General features: G+C 40.8%; 1 protein-coding gene across 2 annotated transcripts; it reads right to left on the bottom strand.

Annotated features, from left to right (window-relative positions):
- Positions 1-388: 388 nt before the first annotated feature.
- On the bottom strand, positions 389-15,973 carry LOC118370057 (endoplasmic reticulum-Golgi intermediate compartment protein 3-like). 2 transcript variants are annotated; one of them, XM_035754846.2, is made up of 14 exons: positions 15,807-15,973; positions 15,527-15,597; positions 14,260-14,347; positions 13,909-14,028; positions 13,639-13,732; positions 13,181-13,346; positions 12,771-12,828; positions 11,574-11,588; positions 10,574-10,605; positions 10,381-10,477; positions 6,276-6,340; positions 5,833-5,969; positions 4,525-4,580; positions 389-2,760 (listed from the first exon to the last, which is right to left on the bottom strand). In XM_035754846.2, the coding sequence occupies exons 1-14, from the start codon at positions 15,892-15,894 to the stop codon at positions 2,681-2,683; spliced, it is 1,167 nt and encodes a 388-aa protein (XP_035610739.1). In that variant the 5' UTR covers positions 15,895-15,973; the 3' UTR covers positions 389-2,680. The 2 variants fall into 2 exon arrangements, with proteins under 2 accessions (XP_035610739.1, XP_035610740.1); XM_035754847.2 differs by lacking the exon at positions 11,574-11,588.
- Between the last annotated feature and the right edge of the window lie 1,971 nt (positions 15,974-17,944).

The following is a 17,944-nucleotide window of genomic DNA, read 5'->3' as shown; positions in this document are numbered from 1 at the left end:
AGAAGGGTTTTCGAATGATCAATTAGCCTTTTAAAATTATAAACTTGGATTAGCTAAAATGCCATTAGAACACAGGAGTGATGGTTGCTGATAATGGGCCTCTGTATGCCTACGTAGATATTCCATAAAATTCTTTTTTTTTTATTTATTTTTTTTACATCTGCCAATTACAGTTACAATAGTAATTTACAACTAATGTCTACACTATTTCTGATCAATTTCATGTTATTTAAAATATTTTTTTGGCTTAGTGCTTTTCTTAAAAAAAAAACATTTAAGTGACCCCATCCTTTGGAACCGTAGTGTATATTTTACTCAGTTGTTCCTGGGACAGGAATTGGACAGAGGACATTGTCCACAAAATATCACAAATTACTACATTACAGGCTGGTGTATTCAACATTTATTTTGTCATTTTAAAAACCGTTGAGGATTCTCAAAATATAAATACCTCTCCCACACACACACACAATAAACTGTACACATGCGCTCACACACACACACACCACACACTTTCCCTCAACCCCACTTTCACTCAACACAGGCCCCTGAATTGGATCTCAAAATGTGCAATCACAACAAAAGAACAATAAACTGCATCATTTGGTCTCCTTAAGTAGTCCACTCAACGACGGTCAGAGATTCCATCAATCTGGGGTGTATTCACTAGGAACCAAACGAGACAAAACTGGGAGGGACCCAAATAAATTTTCAAATAAGACTCATTTCAGTTGCAAAAAGTATTCTATAGCAAAACTTTTTGCACTAATGAATACACATTAAAAAACACATTCAACCTGCTCGGGTCCAATGTCATAACAAATAATTATGTAAATGAAGGGTCCATGATTGATCAAAGAGATTAGAAATTAAAGGGATGGGATAAACATGTCCACGACAGTAGATTTAGGGTAGATGAGAATGGCAGAAAGGTATATACACTGAACAAAAATAAGCGCAACATGTAAAGTGTTGGTCCCATGTTTCATGAGCGGAAATACAATATCCCAGAAATAAGCCTACAAAAAGTTTATTTCTCTCAAATGTTGTGCACAAATTTGTTTACATCACTGTTTGAGCATTTTTCCTTTGCCAAGATAATCCATCCACCTGACAGGTGTGGCATATCAAGAAGCTGATTAAACAGCATGATCATTACAAAGGTACAACGTGTGCTGGGGAAAATTAAAGGCCACTTAAAATGTGCAGTGTTGTTACATTATACAAAACCACAGATCTCTCAAGTTCAGGGAGTGTGCAATTGGCATGACTGCAGGAATGTCCACCAGAGCAGTTGCCAAAAAAAATGTAAAGTTCATATTTTAGAGAATTTGGCAGTATATCCGACCGGCCTCGCAACCACGCCAGCACAGGACCTCCACATCCAGCTTCTTCACCTGTGGAATCGTCTGAGACCAGCAGCCCAGACAGCTGATGAAACTGTAGGTTTGCACAACCAAAGAATTTCTGCACAAACTGTCGGAAACCGTCTCAGGGAAGCTCATCTGCATGCACGTCATCCTCACCACGGTCTTGACCTGACTGCAGTTTGGCGTTGTAACTGACTTCAGTGGCCACTGGCACGCTGGAGAAGTGTGCTCTTCATGGATGAAGCCCGATTTCAACTGTACCGGGCAGATGGCAGACAGCGTGCATGGCGTTGTGGGTGAGTGGTTTGCCGAGTACCCCATGGTGGCGGTGGGGTTATGGTTTCGGCAGGCATAAGCTACAGACAACACACATAACTGCTTTTTAAAGCAGTGATGAAGACCTTGAGGCCGATACATAAAGCTTAATAAAGAGCAGTGATACTAGCAGGTTTCTTCTTTTTTTCTCACCGATTGCAAGTTGAATGCAAGATCCTGAGGTCCATTGTCACTCCTGTTTCAGCATGATAATGCACAGCCCCATGTCACAAGGATCTGTACACAATTCATGGAAGCTGAACATGTCCCAGTTCTTCCATGGCCTACACTCAGACATGTCACCCGTTGTGCATGTTTGGGATGCCCTGGATCAACGTTTAAGACAGCATGTTCCAGTTCCTGCGAATATCCAGTAACTTTGCATAGCTATTGAAGAGGAGTGGGACAACATTCCACAGACTGCAATCAACAGCTTGATTAACTATGCGAAAGAGATGTTGCTCTACATGATGCAAATGGTGGTCACACCATATACTGACTGGTTCTGATCCACGCCCCTACCTTTTTTTAAGGTATCTCTGACCAGATGCATATCAGTATTCCCAGTCATGTGAAATCCAGATTAGCACCTAATGAATTTATTTTCATTGACTTTTCCTTATATGTACTGTAAATCAGTACAATCTTTGAAATTGTTCCATGTTGTGTTTATATTTGTTACGTGTATATTGGAAGCAACTGATATACAATGTGCTTGGACTGGGGATGAATCAAATGTGATCAAAAACATCTGTTAAATCACTCTTCTGTCCAGTGAGTCGGTCTTTCATTCTTTGTATGGATAAGGGATGTAAAAACAAAAATAACTAATGGGAGAGTTAGCGGTAAAATTTCCTTTCCATATTGAGGGAGATTATTCTGATTTTGTTTATTGCCATGTTAGTTAGCATCAGTTTGTAGTCACTTCCCTTTTACAGATAGGCCCTTCCGGAGAATGATGAACAGTCTGGTTTGCCCTTGTGCAAAACACTCCACTAAGATGCCTTGCCCAGTTCAATCTTCTTCTGGATGGCTTTTGCCGAGTGGTAGATCAAGGAATCAATTAGTCCAGCCACTGGGAAAAAATATACAAGATAAAGCATTTAACATGACAAATAGTTGGCCCACCATCCAAAAGGCTCATTCCAACAAACTGTACTACAGTGCCTTGCAAAAGTATTTCAGCGCCCTTGGCATTACTCCTATTTTGTTGCATTACAACCTGTAATTGAAATGTTTTTTATTTATTTCGATTTCATGTATTTGGACGTACACAAAATATTCCAAATTAGTGAAGTAAATAAAATTATGGAAAAGTGGTGCGTGCATATGTATTCACCCCCTTTGCTATGAAGCCCCTAAATAAGATCTGGTGCAACCAATTACCTTCAGAAGTCACATAATTAGTTAAATAAAATCCACCTGTGTGCAATAAAAATATAATTTTAAAAAACATGTTCTGAAAGACCCCCCAAAGTCTGCAACACCACTAAGCAAGCAGCACCATGAAGACCAAGGAGCTCTAAACAGGTCAGGGTCAAAGTTGAAATACAGATGGGGGTTGGGTTACAAAAAAAATATCAGAAAATTTGAACATCCCACAGAGCACCATTAAGTCCATTATTTAAAAATTGAAAGAATATGGCACCACAACAAACCTGCCAAGAGGGCCGCCCACCAAAACGCACGGACCAGGCAAGGACGGCGTTTATCAGAGAGGCAACAGACCAAAGATATCTCCTCTGTGGAGCTTTGTGGCTCCTTCAGGGTTTGGAGTATCTGTCCATAGGACCACTAAGCCGTACACTCCAGAGCTGGGCTTTACAGAAGAGTGGCCTGAAAAAAGCCATTGCTTAAAGACAAAATGAGAAACGCATTTTAGCAAACACCAAATGTGTTGTGGGAGACTCAAACATATTGGAGAAGGTGCTCTGGTCAGATGACTAAAAATTGAGCTTTTTGCCATCAAGGAAAAAGCTATGTATTGCGCAAACCCAACACCTCCCATCACCCCGAGAACAACACTGAAACGTGGTGAGAGCATCATGGTGTGGGGATGTTTTTCATCGGCTGGGACACTGGTCAGAATTGAAGGAATAGATAGCGCAAAATACAGGGAAACCAGTTTCAGTCTTTCAGAGATTTGAGACTGGGAAGGAGGTTCACCTACCAGCAGGACAATGACCCTAAGCATACTGTTAAAGCAACACTCAAGCGGTTTAAGGGGAAACATTTAAATGTCTTGGAATGGCCTAGTCAAAGCCCAGGCCCCAATCTAATTGAGAATATGTGGTATTACTTAAAGATTGCTGTATACCAGCGGAACCCATCCAACTTGGAAGGAGCTGGAGCAGTTTTTCCCTTGAAGAATGGGCAGAAATCCCAGTGGCTAGATGTGCCAAGCTTATAGAGACATACCCCAAGAGACTTGCAGCTGTAATTTCTGCAAAAGGTGGTTCTACAAAGTTTTGACTTTGTGGGGGGTGTGTGAATAGTTATGCACACTCAAGTTCAGTTTCTTTGTCTTATTTCTTGTTTGTTTCACAATAAAAAATATTTTGCATCTTCAAAGTAGTAGGCATGTTGTGTAAATCAAATGGCGACCCCCCCCTTAAAAAAAAAGAAATACATTTTAACTCCAGGTTGTAAGGCAACGAAATAGGAAAAATGTCAAGGGGGTGAACACTTTCACAAGGCACTGTACCTCCAGTAGTGCATAGTATACACTACCTTCAAACTGAGAAAGCCATCACTAATTAAAAACAATATTAAAATGATTAAAGATCTATTGAGTGCCATGTTTGCTGCATTCGAAATATGAGATTGCAGAGGTGCCAACCTGTAAATACACCTCCTACGATGGCACACAGTCCTGTAAGAAAATGAGTGAATGATCTGAAAAAAAAAGAGAGCAAAACACATTTGATATAACACACAGCTCACAATTTACATAGGCTACGCAGACTTCCCATTGAAAAATCCATTGAGGGTCATGGACGCCACACGTTGAACATCTCATGCCCAAAATTTACAGGCATTAATACGGAGTTGGTCCACCCTTTGCTGCCATAACAGCCACCACTCTTCTGGGAAGGCTTTCCACTAGATGTTGGAACATTGCTGCGGGGACTTGCTTCCATTCAGCCACAAGCGCATTAGTGAGGTCGGGCACTGATGTTTGGCGATTAGACCTGGATCGCAGTCAGCATTCCAATCCATCCCAAAGGTGCTCGATTTATTTTCCACATAAAAATCGACAAACCATTTCTGTATGGACCTTGTCTTGTGCCATGCTGAAACAGGAGAGGGCTTTCCCCAAACTGTTCCCACAAAGTTGGAAGCACAGAATCATCTAGAATGTCATTGTATGCTGTACAGTGCTGTACAGTTAAGATCACTGTACAGCTTACCCCTTCACAAGAACTAAGGGTCCTAGCATGTGAAAAACAGTCTCAGACCATTATTCCTCCTCCACTAAACTTTACAGTTGGCACTATGCAGTCGGGCAGGTAGCGTTCTCCTGGCATCCTCCAAACCCAGGATCGTTGGACTGCCAGATGGCGAAATGCAATTCATCATTCCAGAAAAACGTGTTTCCACTGCTCCAGAGTCCAATGGTGGTGGGCTTTACATCACTCCAGCCAACGCTTGGCATTGCACATGGTGATCTCAGGCTTGTGTGCACGGCTCCTAGGCCATGGAAACCCATTTCATGAAGCTCCCGATGAACAGTTCTTGTGCCGACATTCCTTCCAGAGGCTCGGTATTGAGTGTTGCAACCGAAGACCGACGATTTGTACACGCTACGTGCTTCAGCACTCGGCGGTCCCATTCTGTGAGCTTGTGTGGCCTACCACTTCTCAGCTGAGCAGTTGTTGCTCCTAGACGTTTCCAGCTCTAGCAGGGCAGAAATTTGACAAACTGACTTGTTGGCAAGGTGGCATCCTTTGACGGTGCTACGTTGAAAGTCACTGAGCTCTTCAGTAAGGTTATTCTACCGCCAATGTTTGGCTATTGGGATTGCATGGCGGCACGCTCAATTTTATACACCTGTCAGCAACGGGTGTGGCTAAAATAGCTGAATCCACAAATGTTAGTGTCCACATACACTATGTATATACACCAAATAATGTTTGAAGCTACCTACCTCTGTTTCTCTGTGAATTTGACCATCATAGGGGAGAGTTCATATAATACAAACACACCAGGTAGGCCCTGGTCTCCGATCAACCCATTGGCTACTTTCTCATGTCGCGTTACAGAGAATTGGTTTGTTTTAACCACCTGTAAGACAAGTAATACAACAAAGTCCTTGTTTGATGCCCAAGTACCTTAACATGTAAAAGGAAATATAAAATAGAGTTAATCTTATCGCTATATCAGATTGTAGCAACTGTAGCACAGTTGGTAGAGCATGGCGCTTGTAACGCCAGGGTAGTGGGTTCTATTCCCGGGACCACCCATACGTAGAATGTATGCACACATGACTAAGTCGCTTTGGATAAAAGCGTCTGCTAAATGGCATATATTATTATATTATTAAATTATGAAATACCTACATTTCATTGCTGTCATGTACAACATACTCACCTCTCCATCCCATTTCACATAGATGGTTGGGACAATCTTCACAAAGTACTGATACATCATGGAAGCTGGAATAAAACAAATAGATTTTTCTATCATTTGCTGAGGTCGAGCACATTTAGTCTGGACAAATGCAACATTCCACTCTGCATGAACACAAGGAGGTGCTATAGCTTTAACATCACATTATCTGGCTCCAACACCACCTCAGCTAACTGTCGACTTCAAGTAATGGCCGCCTGCTAGGAAAGCATTTCAAACATCATCGAAAAAGAAAAGGTTGTCTTCAAGTGACTGATAACCATAGAATTAGAACTTAGGCACTGCACTCTATGCTGATATTCTTAGCGTGGTCATTGATATATATATATATTAATGACCATGCATAGATATTTCATACGGAACAATGATATTTTGTATAGAAACTAAGAACTGGTTTAGTCGTCATATGCTGCTGGTCAACTTTTTAATGCAGAAGGATTGTTACTCAATTACGAGGAGATATAGATCATTTTTTCTCGTTACAATATCCCGGTTACACTTAGAGTTCGCCATAGTCTTTGATAGTACTCCATCTGTAACTCAGGTTGTTCAGAGGTGTAACAAGACCTTGTCTTATTGAGAACTGGATCAAGAGAGGGTGACTCTACAATAGGAAACATATGTTTCTCCTTGCTCCCTCAGAACAACAGATCTATACGTGCTTTATTTCAAAGGGATTTTGTATCAATACCTTGTCACAATTTACTGGAATACATTTGTCAATAATATCTGTTGGAAAAAAAGTCATTATTACCACACAAATACCTGCTTGTTAAAGTCAGAGGCCTCAGAATTATTACCCGAAGATACTAAAAAAAAAAAGTCATTAACTGTACTTTGTGTTGAGCATCCAGAAAGAGTTCGGCATTTATATTGGCATTGTCAACATGTAAAGAAATTATGGAAAGATATCTATTGTTCTATAATTGTTAAATTTCTTGATGCCTTTTTTGTTATGGGAAAATGTGCTGCTCGGTTTCCTTAACTATAATAAGGATAAAGAAAAACAAGTATACATCTTAAATCTAAATTGTTCCAACAGCAAAATGTCATTCATAAATGTAAATTCACAAATAAATAAAAAAATCAAACTTTTCCATGTTTTCTATAAGGAGTACATTAAGACCATTCTACTTCCAATAAGAAAGCTGTTAAAACAGTCAATACTTGTGTCTTAAGGGCTTTGTATAATCTGCAATTAGTTGTACCCCTAGCATATATTATCATTGTCTGTTTGTATACTTCTTGTATTTATGGCTGTCAGCCATTTTAAATAAGAACTTATTCTTAAGACTTCCCTAGTTAAATAAAATATGTTCCTGCAAAAAAAAAAAAAAAAAAAAAAAAAAGTGTACACACATATCCTTTCAAGGTCTTCAAGGCCACACCAAGGTGACATGCTAACCAGTTAGCCAGCCAAAACACAGCTAGCTGGGTAAACAGAAGCTTGAGATAAAAGTTTAAAAGTCTGCATGTAGCCATGCACGTCGCAACACATTAGTTAGCTACACATCAAAATCTGCTTTCGGTGTGCAAATAACGTTGCTAGCTAACTCCGCTAGCTTAGTTTGTCACTTAAACTTAGCCACTTGTAATCTGCTTTTATAGTACACGATTCAAATATCTAGCTGATAATGAAGTAAGATGTTTGATTTGTGTATATCTTGTTTCGTCCATTGTTGCTATTGTCCTGGCTGGAAGAAGGTTGAGTAAATGGTCAAGCGTGAGGTAATACAGTAGGGGGAGAGAGTGCTTCTAAAATACACTGCTCAAAAAAATAAAGGGAACACATCCTAGATCTGAATGAATTAAATATTTGTATTACTTTATTCTTTACATAGTTGAATGTGCTGACAACAAAATCACACAAAAATGATCAATGGAAATCAAATCTATCAACCCATGGAGGTCTGGATTTGGAGTCACACTCAAAATTAAAGTGGAAAGCCACACTACAGGCTGATCCAACTTTGATGTAATGTCCTTAAAACATGTCCAAATGAGGCTCAGTAGTGTGTGTGTGGACTCCACGTGCCTGTATGACCTCCCTACAATGCATGGGCATGCTCCTGATGAGGTGGCGGATGGTCTCCTGAGGGATCTCCTCCCAGACCTGGACTAAAGCATCCGCCAACTCCTGGATAGTCTGTGGTGGCGTTGGTGGATGGAGCGAGACATGATGTCCCAGATGTGCTCAATTGGATTCAGGTCTAAGGAACGGGCGGGCCAGTCCATAGCATCAATGCCTTCCTCTTGCAGGAACTGCTGACACTCCAGCAATATGAGGTCTAGCATTGTCTTGCATTAGGAGGAACCCAGGGCCAACCACACCAGCATAGGGTCTCACAAGGGGTCTGAGGATCTCATCTCGGTACCTAATGGCAATCAGGCTACCTCTGGCGAGCACATGGAGGGCTGTGCGGCCCCCCCAAAGAAATGCCACCCCACACCATGACTGACCCGTCGCCAAACCGGTCATGCTGGAGGATGTTGCAGGCACCAGAACGTTCTCCACGGCGTCTCCAGACTGTCACATGTGCTCAGTGTGAACCTGCGTTCATCTGTGAAGAGCACGGGGCGCCAGCGGCGAATTTGCCAATCTTGGTGTTCTCTAGCAAATGCCAAACGTCCTGCACGGTGTTGGTCTGTAAGCACAACCCCCACCTGTGGACGTCAGGCCCTCATACCACCCTCATGGAGTCTGTTTCTGACCGTTTGCGCAGACATGCTCATTTGTGGCATGCTGGAGGTCATTTTGCAGGGCTCTGGCTGTGCTCCTCCTTGCACAAAGGCGGAGGTAGCGGTCCTGCTGCTGGGTTGTTGCCCTCCTACGGCCTCCTCCACGTCTCCTGATGTACTGGCCTGTCTCCTGGTAGCGCCCCCATGCTCTGGACACTACGCTGACAGACACAGCAAACCTTACCACAGCTCGCATTGATGTTCCATCCTGTATGAGCTGCACTACCTGAGCCACTTGTGTGGGTTGTAGACTCCGTCTCATGCTACCACTAGGAGTGAAAGCACCGCCAGCATTCAAAAGTGACCAAAACATCAGGCAGGAAGCAAAGGAACTGAGAAGTGGTCTGTGGTCACCACCTGCAGAACCACTCCTTTATTGGGAGTGTCTTGCCAATTGCCTATAATTTCCACCTGTTGTCTATTCCATTTGCACAACAGCATGTGAAATTTATTGTCAATCAGTGTTGCTTCCTAAGTGGACAGTTTGATTTCACAGAAGTGTGATTGACTTGGAGTTACATTGTGTTTAAGTGTTCACTTTATTTTTTTTGAGCAGTGCATATTGTTTTATGTATTCTCCACACATTCGCCCTCACAAGAACGTACTCAAGAGAATGCACTCGGAACATGAGAGTGTGGAGCACAGTAAACTGCATATTGAGAAACATCCATTGACTTCTCAAACCTCAGCCTGGTCTGTTTCGCAAACGTTCCCGGGAAGTATTGATGTTGCGCAATTTTAAATGGGATTCGTGATGGGTTTTGCAGTTGGGATGGCAGCTGGTGTCATGTTTGGAACATTTTCCTGTATAAGGTATGTTAGTGAAGTGAACAACTTACCGTATACACGTAGGCCTACACTGAAATTCAAGACATAGAAAGAATGCCATATTCTACTTGGGCATCACCGATTTCTTTACTATATCAGTTTTGATAAGACTATTGCAGCCATCCAAACAGCATATTGTAGATTGTCCAATAGAACTCCATAGTGTTATGTGATTTTGTTCAAATGCTGTATCCTTACTTCCCTCAGGGTCGGCATGAGCGACAGAGAGCAGATGGGAGGAGTTGGGAAGATGATGATGATGCAGAGCAGAGGCATGTTTGGTATATTCATGTCCATTGGGATGGACATCTGCTGCAGAGACCACCTCTACGGCACTTATAATTACACAACGGGACATTTGTAATAACTCTTATTCCCATGTCACAACTTCTCCATAGTTCTTGGACAAAGTATGTCAAACACTGATTTCAATTGCTGGTAGTAGGTCCAAGTCAAATGTTCGGTGTGGGGAATTTGACAAATGGGATAATTACTAACCTTGTGGAGCCGCAACATCAGTGCCATCCAGAGGATTGACGATACCAGGGTAGTCCCTCCCGAAGGATAGATGCTTGATCAAGTGAGTCATGTTGATCTGTAGGACACAAGAAACACAAATAAGCACTTAAAGGGGTATGGATAACACTGCCTTGGAAAGACAATACTTTAAAAAAATGTTTTAAGTACTTACGTTGTCTAGTCCAAAGCTCTGCAGATCATGAACTGAAATTAAAATGAGACAATATATCAGTAATGCTGTGATCTGATAGAACATCGGTTACTGTATATGTTCTGTATACTCAAGAGTATGAGGGTTTAGTAGTCTCATCAAATCTACAGCTCTCCCATTGCATTTGAGGGCTGTGTGCTCAACAATAACTTGTAATGTGTTCTTGATTACTGCTTGTACCACCTCAATTAAAGATCAAACCAACAATCACATGCTGGTTATTCAAAAAGGACAGTTTCAAATCAGTTAGAAGCAGCTTTGGTTGTCTTTACTAGCCTTTAAGTAACAGGGTGAATTCTGACAGACAACCTCTTCAAATACGAAGTTTCATATTTGACTGGACAATTTAGAAGGCAGTGATGTGAGGGGGATGTGGCCTGGGTGCCAGTCTGTTTGTGCCATCATGCACAAACATTTGAGCAGAAGTCCAGCCTCTCTCCTCCGTGACCTGGAAACTGATGTTGTCGAGGAGAGTGTCAATTTGTTAGTAGATGAATGGAAGAATATCCTCCCCTCCTCGATAGCCATCTTTCATTGAGAATAATGTGTATCCTACTCGAGTCCTTCGCCTGAAGAGTTTGGATATCTACCACACCCACCTTTGTACATATAAAATGTCACGCACAACTAACTAAATGTTCTCACTTCACACATTTTGGGATTCAACCCCTGTAAACTTAATTTGCCCGATGACGCGTGAGAGGAGAAAAATTTCATACAAGCTCATTTTTCATCCACGTTCCTTCTCCTCGATTACCTTTGACTTTTGTTTCTCAAAAGGAGGCGAGAGAGGACGCAGGAGTTGAGCAAATCCAATTGAGAAAAGGCACGGTCATGCCGAACTTGGTCTTTGGCTGGACAAGGATAGCAATGGAGTAGGCAAGAACACAAAACAATCTGGGACCAGGCTAGGGGGGTGATGTTTACTACAAAAATAAAAGCTACAAAATGATGGACTTACTTTCCACAGCGTGCACTGCAGAAAGAAGAGAGAAGAGTCACTATATGACGCATTTTGGGCTACACAGAAAAAGCCAGTCCTAAGAGGCTGGCCAAAGGCAATAAGCCTCTGAAGGGTATTTCACTGGTATTTCATTATGGCCAAATTCTGATCACAAGGAGACTGTCTGCTTAAAGGCAAAAACCAGACAGAGTAGTACTAGTCTACCGAATAAAATGGAACATTAAAGCAGCTTTAAGCTGGTGAGGCATTTGCTCTAAGCTTCCGGTACATGTTGTTCATAATGACAAAGGACACCTTTCAATGCCTCCAAGCAAGTTGAGAGACTAGTACTTAGGGCTTACAACTTCATCTGGTTTATGTACCATGTTACTTTATCAGCAATTCTTGACAAATTCTTAAGGTAAATCCTATGAAAACAGTACCTTCTATTTTTCTTCAATCACAAATGCATACTTTTAAATTAATTTGGCCCGTCTTCACAGTAACAAAGGTTACATCAGTGACATTGTAGTAACTTTTGTCAAGAAGCTCATCAAGATGACACCAATTGAATTTAAAAAAAATATCCATTGGCAAACCGATTGCAAACAAATTGATACATTTCACATTAATTAATTTTCAAAGAGAGTAAGTGTCAATGCAAAATAAGTATATTGGTGTTATTAGTAGGCAACATTTATGATAAAGCAAGTGAGTCTATCAATTTACAATCAAAATGTTATTTATAAGTGGGGGGAAAATAGCTACTTAGTTTGACACATTTTTTCACCTGTGCCACAAAGATGTCAGATGTTTTCATGAAATAAAAAATAAAGATACAATTAATGCCTAATGATTGATCCGGAGGAGGAAAGAATGGAAGAAGTCGAGAAAATGAAAGGAGTTATGAAAGAGAAAAAGACCCTTTACCAAATGTTTCACTTCAGTGTTTTACTGGAAAGACTAGTAACGGATGCACTAGAAATGTCTTTACTGGTCTAGTGACAAAGTCTACACTACAAGAGGGTCTGTACCCAAATCTGGTCTGAGATAGACTGGTTTAATAAACCACAAGGTGTTTCTAGTAGCAAGTAAGCAATTTTAGAATTCGAACCCAAATCAGTCAATCTGCTTCATCTCTAAGCAATTCAGAGGATTGATAGAAAGCACAGAACTTCTATTTTCCTTAGGTAGATCATTGATATCAGGTCTTACCATGAACATGGGACTGCTGGAAACTCTTTCCAGGGGCAAAGTGGAAATTTCCTGCCACCTAACAACAAAAAAGACAAATTGAAGATTTCAGAAAAAAGTCTAACAATGAGCACCTCATATGAGCACCTTATGAGCACCTCATAAAATATTACATCTCAGTGGCAGCACATTTCCATGCCTAATTTTATTTAACCACATCTAGAATTCTGTTCCCAAAAAGTGAAGATTAATTTTAAATCATGTTGTTTTCAACACTGTCTGACCATTTGAAAGCCAGGCAATTGAAATTCGAAACATTGTCAGCCATTAAATAAAACGCATTCCTTCTATGAAGTGTTAACCAGTGTGTGAGTACTGACTATTCTTTCTGATTATGAACTTATCCAAAGAGTCAGTCTAAGACTAGTTACCTTGTTGACCTCAAGAAAGCCATAAATCTGGCAGCCCTCGTTCTTCTGCTCCTGCATCTTCTGGCTGAAGCCCTCCCTCTTGCACTGCTCTATGGTGTCAGGGTTCTTGAAGGCCCAGCCCCGCCTGCGATACGCTTCCCGTACGTCATCACAGGTGTTACAGCACCTACAAAAAAGCAAAAGCATAAGTAATATGTCAATGTAACACGTACTATCACAATCACATTTTGGACAAAGGATTAGCTAATTTGGTGATAGCCTATGTTCTGCAAAAGAGTTCAGGGCTCAAATAAATACAAGATTTCATGGATTCTTTCTAACAAGTCCAATTTCACAGGCAAGGGATTGAAGCTATGAGATTGACAGGGAACCCTCATTGTCTGTCTTTGGTCATGGGAAGTATGATCTGTGAAGCCTGGGAAGGCATTCTGGAGGGCATTCCGGTTATGGGAACTCACTTCAAATCCTCTGTCTCTGCTCCATAGCAGCTTTCACACCGCTCAGGATCTAGCTTACTAGGGTCAAAGATTTCACCTTCCTCTTGTCCCAAATCTACATGAGAGATGACAATAAAACAATATCCATGACCCAGTGAAAACATGAACTATTCAATACAATTCATAAATCTTATTTTCCCAAGAGGGAAAACCTATGCTGTATTCCATGGTGTATAATGGTCTTCAAGTAATAGAACACAATTACAAGCAAGCTATTAGAAATATAGTTACCATGTTTCTCTGCCTCTGTAGTGACAGGATTGCCATCCTTGTCGAGCCTTTGCTTGAACAGGTTGTGTTCCACATCCAACTGCTGCTCTCCAGCAACATCCATGGCATCAATGCTGAGATCTGAAGGTCACGGAAATGTTACAAATGTCATATACTTCAACTGTGAAATCCCCATATTGCTTCATGCATAAACCCCCCAAAAGATTACTTCAGATTTTACAGAAGCATTTTGTCAATTTATGAAACTGTTTGATAATATCACAGAAAAACGCACATATAGGGGTTAATTGTGCAGGTGTAAGTTTGTCAAAATGTGATGATGCATGCTAGGTTTTTTCTAACGTTACTTACAGGCACACGGCATGTTAGGAAATATCACATTAATGTTGATTTTCAGTTTGTCTCCTCGTGATGTGTCCACAAACAATTCAGGATGGACCTGTGTTGGCAGAACAACATTCATATTTTGCAAGTCATAAAACAGTGGTATTTAAAATGCGGACCGGGCCTCAGATTAAGCAAACGTTATGACAGATGGCTAAATAATTATAACAGAACATAAAGTGATAGTGATGTTCCAATTATTCTCAAACAGGCTAGCCAAAGGGATTTGACTCGTTCATTTCTCTCGGTTGGAAAGGCCCTGTGCCGGAATGTGGACAGCCAGAGCTCAGCGCAGTAACGTTATATGGCTGGGAAAACCTTCCTCAATCCCGAAATGATTAAAGGTGAATCGAGAAAATTGAAATAGTGCTAGTTTAAATAAACACCAGTTTTCGTCAGAATGCTAGGCTAGGTAATACTAAAGCAACAAAAAACTGCATTCAACACTTCCGGTAGTTACTCAACCAAATGCTAGGTGTACCATTTTAATGGAATCTAATGGGTGTTATAGCATTAGCTAGCCTAGCATGCTGGCATAAACGACAATTTAATTCAAATCTAGCAGTATTTCAATCTTCGAGTCACCTTTCACAATTTCGGGGTGAATATGTACGACATATTCCATCCCGTGATTGAGGTACATTTTCCCAGCCTAACGTGATCATTGACAGCTGCTTTGAAGGACAAAAATAAAACATGCTGTATGCTATTAAGATCAGTGAAATGTGAGCTAAAGTGACAACGGAGTGAAGAGCAGAAATCCCAACTAGCAAGCAAGTCGCAGCAATTAAGAATATAGTGTGCGGGGGAGATTTTCAGCAACAACACCGGCATAGCACCATTCCGACTCAAGAGACAAATTAACTTGAGTAGGATACTTTTGGCTAGTCATTGCATTTCAGCACCATGTCCACCATTGGAATGTTGCGCATTCCCAGTTGCCCTGGTGGCAATGAACTACCTTTGATTACAAAAAAATATAATTGCAATGGGATCAGCTGAAAAAGATTGAATACCACTGTTATAAAGTATACAAACCACAATAATTGTGGCATGCAAAGTTGGCTAGGCTTGCTAGCTGTTATAGTTACTTGTTGTCATAGTTCTCCATTAGAACATCCTTCCGTTTACAAGTGTGATCCATACAGAACTAGCTTCTTACCCACATATTTGACTGGCACACTTAGCATGTTCCCTGACTATTTTTAGAAGATGTAACGTTACATTAACCTACCTCCTTAGTGAGATAATACTGCAACTCTGAGAAGAACAGGATCAACATGATGAGACCACTTATGATGGTGACTTCAAAAAGGAGAAAGAAAAAGTCAGAATATCACCAAATCCCATAGAATTTTTGCAAACTACATAGTAATATGTTCTGTTCTCTAGTCTGACAGATCTAGAATGCTAGTCCAAACACAGTGATCTTAGTCCTACTAACTAGCTACTGGGGACAGTATGTGTTCTGCAAGTAGCTAAGCGCTATCAAAAGTCTACCCAAAACCACTCACCCGTAGCTCCACCGCATGTTTTAATTCGGAAATCCTCAAGAGTTTTCGGATAGGCATCAAATTGTTTTAGTTTATGTAGTGTGTCCATCTTCTTTCACACCGTGGGCTGAAATAATTCCCGATGCACATCAGTTCTCAACATTTACTTCCGGTACACAAGGTATACGTATTGAACCAATCAGCGCCAACCACGTAGCGGCCCGTGAGTACCACCAAAGACGTTCTATTATTTTGACAAGATAGTCGAGTAACCAGTCTAACAATAGAGGAGTTGACGTACGATGCCTCCCGGCTGCCATGTTGGAAGACCACCGCATTAATTATTCGACAACAACAGCAGAGTAGCCTAGTGGTTAAAGTGTTGGACTAGTAACTGGAAGGTTACAAGTTCAAACCCCCGAGCTGACAAGGTACAAATCTATCTTTCTGCCCCTGAACAGGCAGTAAACCCCCTGTTCCTAGGCCATCATTGAAAATAAGAATTTGTTCGTAACGGACTTGTCTAGTTAACTAAAAAATACACCAAACTGCATGGTAACAGTGCCTAAAACAAGTTGATTCATTTTGAGTAGTTGCCTGCAGGAAAGACAATGGGGAAAAACATGTTTACAGATTCCCTGCAATCATAAAACACCATTGGTGACACTAAGATAAGACTCAAGAACTGTCACAATAGCAAAGAAACCTTTTGCCCGTCAAGACCTGAACTCAGACAGCTGTCAGTAACGTAAACTCACTTTTGTACATCACCTTGGTTACAATTGCCCTTAGTTTAGCGCCCAAAAAACGTAATACTTCCAGATCAACTGTAATGACAATACCATTGTTAAGCACAATTTCTCCCCGTTCCAACATAATCAATTACATGACCTAAACGCTGCCCGTTTCTGCATAATTAGAGAATGCAATGAGCCCTGTCGCATCTTTTTAAAAATGGAGGGTGGGGAAGCGAAACTAATGTGTGACAGTGAGAAGGAGAGATGTTGTGTGGGAAAATTGCTTTTTTTCACTCGATCTGTCCAACTTATCACCTTATCACCTCTAAAATGTAAATAAAACACTATAAAGAGTTTATATAATGTGTGATTAACCTATTTGAAGGTTTGCGTCGAATTTGAATCGGGTTTTTAGGGCGGTGCTAAAGTGATCTTAGAAGTAAACAGCAGCTTTGAGAATGATGATCGCATGCAATGATGACGCAAAAAATGACTAGGTATCCCCCTCTTACCCCCGTCACTGTCCATTTCTTGTTTTTAAAGGATGATAGAAGTGCTACACCTGGTGGTGAGAAATTGTAAGACAGAAATAGTTGCTTTATGCGTGCTGTACGTGTACGTTACGACATGACACGTCACGATGTAATGGAGGGTCCGTTTTTTCAACTTCTCTCCAATACTATAGAGCCATTACCATGTCGATCAACGCTTGAATAGAAACCTAGTTCACACCCCCCAATTTTGAAGTCAACACAGTCGCTACAGTCCCATTAGTTTTCTTTGTAGCCTTGTGTGAATTTTGCGGTTGCGCACATTTGTACAGTATGGGCTGAGTTTACGTTAACTGGTCTGCTACGATCATTTCAACACTGGTAAATCAAGTCTGATCGATTTCGAGTTTAGTTTAGCTGTTAAAATAACCAGTTAACAACAACATTCAGTTATCCAAAATTAGCTGGCTAGATAGCTTGTAGTCTATCATCGCATTTGCAGACAAATGCAAGCATACTATTCCTAATGTTATGAGTAAATTGGATAGTGATAATTTAGGTTATTAATAAGCGCGTAGTGTCAGGGTTATAGGCTATATCAGTGACGTGGATTTTGGTAAGCATTTAATGCAATTATACTACACTTTATATGACTGCAGAAATGAGCAGAATCTCATACAATATGATGGTAGCCTAGACCTACTCTACTGACACTAACAACAGATCAATAAAAACAACTTTGTCTTGAATGCAACCGTGTAATCTAGCCTTATTAAAAGGGGGTCCTGGCTAAAAGGGATCCAGCTATTGTCAAATTGTTCAAAATGGTTTTGTTTGTTTGCATTTTAGCTAACCCTAACACTTTTCTTATACATAACCTAATTCTCCAATCCTGCTGCCTAAATTCTCATAATCTGCTACGAAATGTCAA

This window comes from Oncorhynchus keta, chromosome 37, assembly GCF_023373465.1.
Source record: "Oncorhynchus keta strain PuntledgeMale-10-30-2019 chromosome 37, Oket_V2, whole genome shotgun sequence".
Classification (NCBI taxonomy): domain Eukaryota; kingdom Metazoa; phylum Chordata; class Actinopteri; order Salmoniformes; family Salmonidae; genus Oncorhynchus; species Oncorhynchus keta.
The sequence above is the reverse complement of the archived record's forward strand: the minus strand, read 5'-3'. Positions and strand labels throughout refer to the sequence as shown.